This window comes from Phascolarctos cinereus, unplaced genomic scaffold (assembly GCF_003287225.1).
Source record: "Phascolarctos cinereus isolate Bilbo 61053 unplaced genomic scaffold, phaCin_HiC Scaffold_1;HRSCAF=81, whole genome shotgun sequence".
Lineage (NCBI taxonomy): Eukaryota > Metazoa > Chordata > Mammalia > Diprotodontia > Phascolarctidae > Phascolarctos > Phascolarctos cinereus.
The window spans coordinates 238,129,336-238,141,402 of NW_027555514.1; the positions used below are offsets into that span (position 1 = coordinate 238,129,336).

General features: G+C 35.9%; 1 protein-coding gene across 1 annotated transcript in view; it reads left to right on the forward strand.

Annotated features, from left to right (window-relative positions):
• Positions 1-12,067, forward strand: part of TRHDE (thyrotropin releasing hormone degrading enzyme) — a 461,792-nt gene that overhangs the window by 109,467 nt on the left and 340,258 nt on the right. Inside the window, exon 3 of the mRNA XM_020968898.2 lies at positions 3,618-3,744. Within this exon, the coding sequence (XP_020824557.1) occupies positions 3,618-3,744 (127 nt within the window). The remainder of the gene's footprint in view (positions 1-3,617; positions 3,745-12,067) is intronic.

Consider the following 12,067-nt stretch of genomic DNA (forward strand, 5'->3'; position numbering starts at 1 on the left):
CACTTTGCTGTGCAGTGTGTCCTCTGAGGGAAAATGATGAGGGGCCAGGTGAGCATCTTCCATTGGCCCCAAAGTGACTTCCTCTGTGTGGGAAGTCTACTATGTCTGACCAGCTTCCAGTGAGAAGAGGAGCCAAACTTTCCTCTGACCTCTCATGTTATACCTTCCATCTCCTGCTGAGGGAAGGTGGCAAGGGCCTGGGCTGAGCATCTTCCACTAAAGTGACAACTTTAATCTGTGCTGGCACAAAGAAACTTTAATCTTCTGTTGCCAGCAGATCTCCCAACTGAGATGTGGAGAATCTCTGGTGCAAAGAGGAATAACCATCCCTTTGACCTCAGGCCTTGCATCTCATGCAACTGTTCTGGTTAGCTCCATTACATGTTTATCTTATACAACCTCAAATGAGTCATTACTGCTGATAGACAATCATAGTATCAACTTCCTATCCTACTCTTATATAGTCGCTCTTCCAAACCTTTTCATCCTTCCTTAAGCCTCCTATGGCTCCTCCCCTCCCAACCCACCCCTACTCAGCTGAGAAAAATTGAGGCCATTCACCATAAACTCTTTCTTCTCCCTTCTTCCTCATTTCACATTATGTTTTCCGCCACTATCTCTTCTGTCACCTTTGTCTCACATGATGAGGTAGCTTTGTTCCTTAACAAGGCTAACCTCCTTAAATGATCCCACTCCATCCCATCTCTTTCAACATATTGCCCCCTCAGTTATCCCCACTCTATCAGTTACTTTCAATCTCTGACTGTCTACTGGCTCATTTCCTACTGCCTAAAATGTGTCCATGTCTCTTTCATCCTGAAAAAAATCCCTCATTTTATCTTTCCATCCATGCTAACTATTGTCCTAATGTATTTTCTGCCTTTCATGGCTAAAGTATTTTAACAGGCTGTCTACCATAAGTGCCTCCATTTTTTTCTCCTCTCACTCCCTTACAGTCTGACTTTGGATCTTATCATTCCACCAAAACTGCTCTCTCTAGTGTTATCACTGCTCTCTTAGTTGCCAAATCCGGTGGCCTTTTCTCAATTCTCATTCTGTTCGACCTCCTTGAAGGCTTTGACACTGTTGATACTCTCTATCCCTGTTCTCCTCTTACATCTCTGACTTTTCCTTCTTGATTTCCTCTGCTGCATGCTCACCTGGATTATACTCTTTAACCATAGGTGTCCCTCAGGGTTCTGTCCCGGGGCCTCTTTTCTTCTCATTTTATACCACTTCAGTTGGTAATCTCATCAACTGCCATGGATTTAATTACAATTTTCAGATCTACCCATCCTGACCCAACCTCTCGGCTGACCTCCAATCTCACACCTTCAACTGCTTTTAAGACATCTTGAACTGGATGTCCAGTTCATCTTAACCTCATCATGTTCAAAACTGAACTCATTATCTTTTCCCTCAAACTCTCCTACCTCCTAACGTTCCTATTATTGTAGAGGGTAATACCATCTTCCCAGTCCCTCAGGCTCATAACCTAGGAGACAGCTTAACTTTTAACACTGCCTCCCCCTTTTTCTACACCAAGACTTATCAGTTCTACTTTTGCAATATCTCTTGAAGATGACCTCTTCTCTCCTTTGATTCTGCTTGTACTTGGACGTAATAGGTTGCTGATGAGTCTACCTGCCTCATGTTCTCCTGACTGACTGGACTTCTTCCTCTATTCCTGGCTACCGACTTACTAGTATAATTTTCTTTTGGTCTTTAGTTTTGTTGTAAGTTTCTGACTTATAATTTGGAAAAACCATGGCTATTGTAATTTTGGTTCTTGTTTATGTTTTTAGGCTTTGATTGCTTTTTTCTCCTTTTTTTGCTTTGTTGGGATTTTTGCCAGCATTGTGCTAGTAAATGTTTAACAACTGGCTGTCTGGGGAAAAATTTTATGCATGTCACTGTTTTAAGTTTAATACGTATTATTTATATTTTTCCACTTTCTTTGGTCTAAGCAATTAAGACAGTAATAAATCAAGCCCTGATTTTTAGCTTTTTCTAGTTTCTTAGCTGTAAATGTTCACACACAAAATTTTAAAATGGGCTCTTGTGAGCTGAGTATAAGATAGCTCCAATATGCTCCTGGATTTTGCCTTATCTACTATTCCACCTGGTTTCCTTCTCCCTCCCCAATATTTGGAACTGAAATCTGGGTTATTTCCTATTAGAAATGAAATATGATCCCAGTCCTTGGAGTGACTGTGAAGATCAGAGAACAAGGGGCAGAATATCTTAGGGGATATTTATTTGCTCCTGCCTTGTTGATTAGGCAGCAAGTCATTAATGATTTTAAGCCCATTTTTAGTTGTTATTCCAGAATGGGGATAGGCTAAATGTCTTTTGGAGAATCTGATATAGCCATTATCAAGAAGAGTTGGTAGTTCCTTAGATTTGACAATTTATTGCCACATAGTGTGTATACATTTTTGACCTGAGTTCATCCTTGCAGGTGGGAATGTAGAGAGTTGCACCTGTATATATTTGCTAATTTTCTGTATTTAGTAAAAGCATTTTTAGGGGAAAAAAATTTGATTTATTTTCTCTAACTTGTAAACTTGCATCTGGGGCTAACTTGTACCTGGCCCAAGTCATCAGGTCTTCCTATTCTGAAACTTTTGACCTATTGACTAAACCTTCCTGGGTGGTGATATGAAGATTAGGGAGAAGGTAAATGAAAAATCGCTTTAGCCCAAGGAGGGTGTGTATATATGTGTGTGTGTGTGTGAGAGAGAGAGAGTGTGTTGCAAAAACCAACCATACTGTTTAAAGGTTTTTGTTTTTAATAAAAGAAATAATTTGATTTGAATCTTTTTTTTTTTCTTTCTCTCAATTGTTAACAGTTTTTGTAGAGTTCTATGTGACTTTCCTTAGGCCTTTTCTAGTGAGTACTAGGTAATATATAGCACTTGATATAAGATAAGTATTAAATCGCCAAGTTGTGTTAGAAATATGGATTACTTCACCTTATTTGTCCCTCTTGGTTTCCTAGGCCTGGAGCCTTTATGGATTGACTTCAGGAATGTTAATTGCTTATGTCCATGAAAGAATTTACAAATGGTTGCCTCTCAACCTTAGCTTACCCATGGAGGATAATGATAGTCGGTGCTGAAGAAAAGTGGGAAACGTGAATTGTATATTTTTCATTCAATGTAGTAATGCTCCTGAAGCTCAATAAAATGTTTCTTTAACAAACCATGAACTCCCTTTCCTCCTGAGCCACAGTATCCTGCCTATATTCAGAGTAGGCAAAGAGACCCATTATCCTAATCCACTGTACCATCATATCTCTAGCAAACACATGTTAATGATTGCTTTTCAATATTGATTTTGATGCCAGGTGTATAAATCTTTCATTTGACAAGCAAGTAAAAAAAAATAGGGAATCATGCTTTTCTCAACTTTGTTACCTTAATTGTTTAAGTTCTGTCTCTTCAGCCACAGCTTGCTTTGATATATGAACAGGAATTCTCTTCTGGCTTTTAGAACATAAAAACATGATTTGTGTTGGCTCATCTTTGCAATAAAGGCAGAAGGCTGATACCCGGAGGCTGATGTAACCTTTTCTTTCTTTCTTTTTTTTCTTTTTCCTACTTGTTTCTAATCAGGTGCGATTATATGCAAGACCTGATGCAGTCAGAAGAGGATCTGGGGATTATGCTCTCCATATAACAAAGAGATTGATAGAGTTTTATGAAGACTACTTCAAAGTGCCCTATTCTCTTCCAAAACTAGGTAAGACTTTCCTCATTTTTGCATTATAGCAAGAGGTACTTAAAAGTTGAGTCTATATTTTCCTTGTTTGTTTTTTAATTTTCTTTTTTCATTATGAAGTTCACAAACATAATCATCTCCATGTAAAAAGAAGTGTGGAAAATGAGGATTTCATATACAACCATGAATCAGCTACATGTGCAATTTGTTAAAGATATTTATATGCACGTATGTGTGTATACATACATACACACACACCCCATTTCTTTCTTTTTTTTTTTAAAGGCAATTGGGATTAAGTGACTTGCCCAGGGTCACACAGCTAGTAAGTGTCAAGTGTTTGGTCTGAGGCAGGATTTGAACTCAGGTCCTCCTGACTTCAGGGCTGGTGCTCTATTCACTGCACCACCTAGCTGCCCCCCCACACCACATTTCTTGTAGTGCAATACTTCCCATTATATTGATAGGCCCTAATTTGCTTCATGAGTCCTTAATTGATGGGTATGCCCTGCCCCTCCCCAGTTTCCAGAATTTTGCCATTAGAAAAATGCTGCTATAATTAGTTTTTATACCTCTAGCTATTTTCCCTGTTTTTTGAGCTCTTTGGGGATATAAACTTAGTGAGATATTTTTATCCCACTTATTGGGCCATAGTTCATTGACATTTTGGTTACAGTTCTAAATTACTTTGCAGAATGATCATATCAATTCCCCGGCCCTATCAATGGTAGATTAGTGTTCTTGTATTCTCCCATCTCCTCCAACAATCATTTTCCTTTGGAAATTTAGTTGGTATAAGGCGGAAGGGAACTCAGAATTATTTTATTTTAACTTCTCATATTGATGATTTGGAACATTTTTGTGTGATCATTGATAGTTTGAATTTCATCCTTTGAGAACTATTTTTCCTAATTAATTTTTCCTAATGTGAGTTGTATTGATATTTGTCTGCATAAAGCCTTTGCAATTTTATATATTCAGATTTGTCCATTTTTATTTCCTTTGATGCTACTTGCCCCTTATTTTGTGAAGAGTTCTTCCGCTACCCATAGTTTCTCCTTCCCTGCTCATCTAATTTATCTGTACAGACCCTTTATCATTACTGTAGGTCATGAATCCATTTGGAGCTTATTTTGTAGTATACAATGATTTGTTGGTCTGAACCTAAATTACATTCGACAGCTTCTCAATTTTCCTTGCAATTTTTCTCGAATAGATTATTCCAGTATATTAGATTATGGATTTATTAAGTATAGTGCTGTGATACTATGTTTTTTTACTTCTGCATCTTGTATATTTAATCTGTTCCACTGATCAACATGTCAAAAAGGGAAGACAAGATCAAAGACAAAAAGGAAAATGAAGAGAGAAAATCAACATAACTGATCAAAACATAAAAAGTATCTGAAAATATGTGCAATGTTCCACACTTGTAAACATCATACCTCTGTGAAGGTGTGGGGTAGAGAAGTCTATGTTTGTTCTTCAGAAATTTGTAAACATTCATTTTTTTTTTGGTGGCTGTTCTTTCCATTTACATTGTATTTCCACTGAATTTCATTATTATTATTTTCTAATTCTTTAAAATAAATCTTTATTAAATTGGTTAGTTTGGCATTGAACGTATAAACTAATTAGGAATTTTTATCATTGTTATTATGTTTCCAGGACGCAACTATTAGCAATTAATCTCTCTGTCCAATTAACCAAGTTTATCATTCTTTTGTTTTATAGTTGTTTTAATACAAATAGTGTATATATCTTGGTAGATGAATCCCAAACATTCTATACATTCTGTAGTTTTTTTGAATGGTATCTCTTTTTCATATTTCTTTAGGCTGGGTATTGTTGGTAATATATAAAAAGTCTGATGATTTTTGTGGATTTATTTTATGTGATTCTACTTTATAGAAGTTGTTAATAATTTCAATTCATTTTAGAATTTTCTTCTATTTCCTTGTTTTTTTTTGTTTGCTTTCATAATTTTTATTGCATGTTCAATTAATTGACCTGTTCTTTCTCTCTTTTGAAAATGTTTAGATATAAATTATTTCTTAAATACTGTTTTGGATGCATCCCCAAAATTGTGGCATGTTAAATTTTTATAATTTTCTTTGATTAAATTATCTATTATCTCCATGATTTGTTCTTTGACCAGCGAATTTTTATTTAGTCTCCTATCAAGTTTGAATCCTTTTCCATTATCTTTTATTGAGTATAATTTTTTATCACATATTGGCAAATAAAGGACATGTTTAACATTTTTGCTTTTCTGTTTTTATGTATACTTTTTTTGCCCTAGACTAGTGGTTGATTTTCATTAAAGTGCTGCATATACCAAAGATACCTGTATATTCCTTTGTATTCCCATTCACTAGTTGTCAGAGATGTAGTATATCTAACTGTTATATAATTTCACTTAGGTCCTTAATCTCTTTCTTGTTTGTCTTTTTTTTTTTTTAAATAGCTTGTCTGGGTCTGAAAGGCTTACACTGAGGTCTTTGACTACTATAATTTTACTGTCTATTTCTTCTTGTAATTTGATCAACTTTTCCTTAACATATTTAAATTCTTGCACTTATACTGTATACACTTTGTCTGACATAGTTGTTTGTTTTTTATTCCTCCCATTAGAATATGAATTCTTTTAGGGTGTGGACCATGATTTTTGTCTTTCTTTGCATGTGCAATGCTTAGAACTGTGCCTGACACATAGGAAGGACTTAACGCATACTACCTGTTATTGACTATGACAGTACAATGCTATTTTGTTCATAAAAGGTTAAGTATTTATATTATGTGTGGTTTCTTTAAGCATAACATAGTTTCCCTGTTCAACTATTTAAACCTCATTTATTTACCCTATTGCCTTGTCTAAGATAGTGATTGCCAGTCCTGTTCTTTGTTGTTTCATGAAGTGTAATAAGTTTTGCAGCAATTTGTCTCTATGTTCAAGGGCTTTTCTTGTAAATTACATATTTTATATTATTTTATTTAATCTGGCTTTGCTTTTATGAGTGAATTAATCCCATTCATATTCATGATAATGATTAGTAATTGTATATGTTCCTTCACCATATCCTCTTAAACTTTTTCCTATTTTTGTCCTTTTACCATCTTTATAAAAAAAAGGTGGCAAAAAAAGGGAGGAACACATATGTATATGTGTGTATGTGTGTGTGTGTGTGTATGTGTATGTATATTTGAAGTTGTTTGTTCCCACTCTTTATATATCCTCTCTTCACATAGCCCAGACCTCAATCACTAGTTCTCCCTCCCTTCCTTCCATTTTTCTTTCTCTTTCCTTATGATCTACTCTCCAAAGTTGAAGTTTGTTTTGTGTGTTATCTACTCCTTACCTGACTCTTTCCTTCCTCCTAAACCCCCCTCTCTTCCTGTCTTTTATTTTGTTATTCACTTAAATGTATTATCACACTAAATTCTTTTACATACACATGCATGAACATGGTGGTAGTGGTGGGTAGAATGTGTTCTACCTTCCTTTTACCCAAATAAGAGTAAAGTCAAGAAGATATTCATTACTTCCTCCTATCCTCCATGTTGTATGCTCTTCTTCTCTCACCCTCCAATTGTGAGTAGTCATTTTCTCTCTTTGTTCTCCATTTTTCCACACTGTATTCCTTGTTCCCTATCTTTTTTCCCTCCCTTAAGTCCATTAAGATAGAATAAGCCCATGGTCTAATGAACTCCTGCATGTCCCTGGTCAGAATATTGGTCCATTTCAGGCTTGTTTACCTGATCTTATAGTGACTTCTCAATTTCTATAGGCTTCTAGATTTCTTCTGCCATGGCTAAAAAGAAAAAAGGATCCTGGGTTGAATGAAGGAGCATATTTTTGTTTCTTTTTAAATTTCTCTATTGTTATTGAATGTGGACTACTTTAAAAAATTTTTGCTGCAGTATATGTGGGAGAGCTGAGTTCTATGATCTCTCATGTTACCATCTTAATGAGCAGTTCTGGATTCTGTTTTGCGGAATAGATTAAGGATACATAGACATGTGCATATATATATAATATGTATATATATATGTATATATATATACACATGTATATATATACACATGTATATATATACATGTATATATGTATATATATATGTATATATGTATATATGTACCTATATAAAATATACACACACATATGTGTATATACATTTGTTTATATGTATTCTCATAAACCCATATATAAATGTATGTATCACATATACATGTGTGTGTGTGTGTGTGTGTTGTGTTGTGTTCTTGTTGTTGTTTATTTGTTTTAGTTGTGCCTGACTCTTCATGACCTCATTCAGGGTTTTCTTGACAGACACTGGAGTGGTTTGCCATTTCCTTCTCCAGCTCATTTTACAGATGACAAAACTGAGGCAAACAGGGTTAAGTGACTTGCTCAGGGTCACACAGCTAGGAAGAGTCTGAGGCCAGATTTGAACTCAGAAAGATGAGTCTTTCTGACTTCAGGCCTGAAACTCTATCCACTGTGCTACCTAGCTGCCTGTATAAGTATATTCAAGCACACCTACATACATACATACATACATATATATATATATATATACACATATATATACACACACACACACACACACGCACATATATATATATATATATATATATATGTACTGGATCTATGCTTTCATTGGTATGGGGGCTCCCAACGAAGATCTCCTTTCGCATTGTGACTCTGAGGCTCTTCTGGAATTTGTTGCCTTAGAATTGCCTGGAGACTGCTGGGTTAGACAGCTTGCCCAGGTTTCCATAGGCTGTATGTTTCAGAGGCAGGACCTGAATGCAGGGCTTCCTGACTCCTCAGGCAGGTTCTTTATGTGCTATACCTCACTGCCTTTCCATCTTTTTTAGTGAGTCAATATCAAAAAGACAGACAAAGAAAACAGTGCCATCAAGTGAAAAGATGGCTTGATTGAGAGTCACAGGATTTGGGTACAAATCCGGGATCTTCCACTTACTACCTGTGTGATCTTGGACTTCAGTTTCCCCATCTGCAAGATGAGGGGATTGTCCTAGAATACCTCTGAGGCCCTTTTCCAGCTAAATTGGTAATTCTTTAATCAGGAGCTATTTTCAGACACCTAGACCAGAAAATTTCATTTTGTCCAAAGTGATAAAGGGAATGATCTTGATTTGTTGGAGCCCTGCCTTCAGAGGTACTCCACAGAAATGAGAAAGGCATCCATCTACGTGGGTGTGGGATCCCCAAAGAGAAAAGTCTTCTTGATTAGTTTCTGCTTTCCTGCTGCTCAGCATGTTAGCCCCTCAATTTCCTTAACAATCCCTCGGGCTGTTTTTGTTCAGTCATGTATATTATGATTGCTCAGCTACATATACAAAAGAGATCAGATTTTCTTAAAATGGAAGAAAATGGAAACTGCAATATTTAAGGAGATTATATCTGCCACCTTGAATCTTTGAGTTCCTTCATGGGACTTAATAAACCTAGTTATCCTAATGTTAACTGACTGTGCTTCTGATTTTGACTAGAGCTTTTCCTTTCTACCTCCAATACATCCTGAAGGTAATTTTCTCTTCTCCCCACTCCTATTCCGCATCGGACTATGGCAGCAATAGCTTTCTCTGCCCCCTTTTCCTATTACTCCTCTAATTCCCCAAAGCATGTTTGATCAAGGACCAGAAGAAGAAAGGAGACATATTGCTCCCCAGTAAGAATAAAGTACTGACTTGATCAGAGGTTTTAGGATTTTGAAACCTAGGTTTTTCTCTCTGGAGTATTGGATCTATTTCATTAAAGTACAACATACTGAGTAGCTTTAATAGTCTTACAATGAACAGTTCACAAACTAGATAAAATAATTGATACTGTTATAACTGTGTATTACGTGCATTTTTAAATTAAATTGACAGATCAGGATTCTTGGGTTCTTTGGAAAGATGTCATAGACATTGATTGATAAAAGCTTAGCTGAAGCCAGACATTTTAGTTTCTGATTTTAAAAATAGTTCTAGTAGTTCAAATACACTTTACTATTAAAGTTTGTGTCATTGGCATCACCCTGCCCTGCAAACACCTGGGGCAGGAATACCTGACCTCAATTCTTTGCATGGGAAGTGAGACTGTTCTTTACCCCAGGCAAAACTGGCTGGGAATTTCCCAGCATGACCCAATAATCCACGACTCCTGAGTGCTTCTATTGCAAGTTCACTGCTCACTAGTACCAAGTGGGTAAAAAGCAAGAAAATGTGGATCTTTTCTCTGTCTCCTTCAGACCAATCGTTAGTATTGAAACCCAGCTCCCAACTTCAGGGATTTCCACGGAACTGCCCATTTGTAGCCAGGAAGCATTTCTCTGTTTCACTCACTATTGACCCATATAGCCTTTCATCTTAAAAGCATTCTTCACTGTTACTATTCCTTATTAAATTACCTTATAGTATATATAATGGGATGATTCACTTTGCTGTAGCATCCTTCATCATATGCATCTAAGGAAGCTAATGAATTTCTTTTGCTGTCCTCCTTATTACCTATGTCTTGAGATATTTATGTCCATGTACTAATGTGTTGTAGATGTGTTCTCTTTAAACAGCTCCTGCAGCATAATCCCTAAAAGAAATAATTTTATGTGGCATGATGTAAAGGTTTGGCCTTGCCTTCTAATATGCACTATGAAGTGTGTTTCAGTAAAGTAATTGCTACAGATGCCAACCCAGTCTGATCTTAAGTATGTGCAGATTTTCATTAAGTTGTTAAATCAGCTTGGCTTGCTAATGTATGCCGTATGAATCTTTTAAAACATCTCTGAATTAGAGAAGTAATTTTTATTGGTATATGGCATGTAGGATGTTTCTAGTGCCTTCAGCAACTAGCATAATGCCTTGAATAAAGCAGGCTTTTGATAAATGTTTGGATGGAAGAATATTCATGCCAGGAAGATGATTCCATTCATTTATTCATAATATTATAGAATCAGAAAACTGAACAGCTGTAAGAGATCTTTGAGTCCATTTAGCCCAGTTTCTGGCCAAATTATGGATCTGACCTGTAATGTTTATGACAAGTAGTTATTGACTTTGCTTGAAAAACTTTAATGGCAGGGAATTCATTGTACCTTGAAAGAGTCTGTTCCATTTTTTGATGAAATTAATTGTTTTTGGAGGGTGGGGCAGCTAGGTGGCACATTGCCAGGCCTGAAGTCAGGAAGACTCATCTTTGTGAATCCAAATCTGGCCTCAGATACTTGCTAGCTGTATGATGCTGGGCAAGTCACTTAATTCTATTTGCCTCAGTCTCCCCATCTACAAAATGAGCTGGAGAAGGAAATGGCAAACCTTTCCAGTATCTTTGTCAAGAAAACCCCAAAAGGGATCACAAAGAGTCAGACATGACTGAACACACTAAACAACAATGAAATTTTTGTTTTTTTAAATTTATTTTGATTTATTTCATTAAACATTTCCCAGTTATATGTAAAATTTTTAAACAATCACTACTTAAAATTTTGAGTTCCAAATTTTCTCCTTCTCTTTCACCTCTCACCCATCCTTGAGAAGGCAGGTAACTTGATTTCAATTATATATGTGAGGTGATACAAAACATTTCCATATTAGCCATATTGCAAAAGAAATAAAATATAAAAAATAAAACAAAAACAAAGAAAGTAAAAAAAAAAACTATGCATCATTTTCCACTCAGAGTTCATCAGTTTTTTCTCTAGAGGTAGATAGCATTTTTCATCATGGGTTCTTTGGAATTCTTAGAGCGTTGTCTTGATCAGAGTAGCTAAGTGTTTCACAGGTGATGATCCTCATTACTGTGTATAATGTTCTCCTGGTTCTGCTCACTTCACTTTGTATGAGTTCATATAAGTCTTTTCAGGTTTTTCTGAAACCACCTTGCTCATCATTTCTTATAGCACAATAGCATTCCGTCACAATCACATACTACAACTTGTTTAGGTATTCCTCAATTAATGGATGTCCTCTCAATTTCTAATTATTTGCTGCTACAAAAGGAGCTGATATAAATATTTTTGTACAAATAGGTCCTTTTCCCTTTTCTATGATTTTTTATGACTTTAGATATAGTTCTAAATTATTCTCCAGAAGGATTGGACTCCACTGAAGGTGCATTAGTGTCCCAATTTTTCCACATCCCCTCCAGCATTTGTCATTTTCCTTTTCCATCCTGTTAGCCAATCTGATGTGAGGTGGTGTCCCAGAGTTATTTTAATTTGCATGTTTCTAATCACGAGTGATTTAGAGCATTTTTTCATGGGACTGTTGATAGCTTTGATTTTTGTCTCTCGAAAACTGCCTTTTCATATCCTTTGATTATCAACTAGAGATA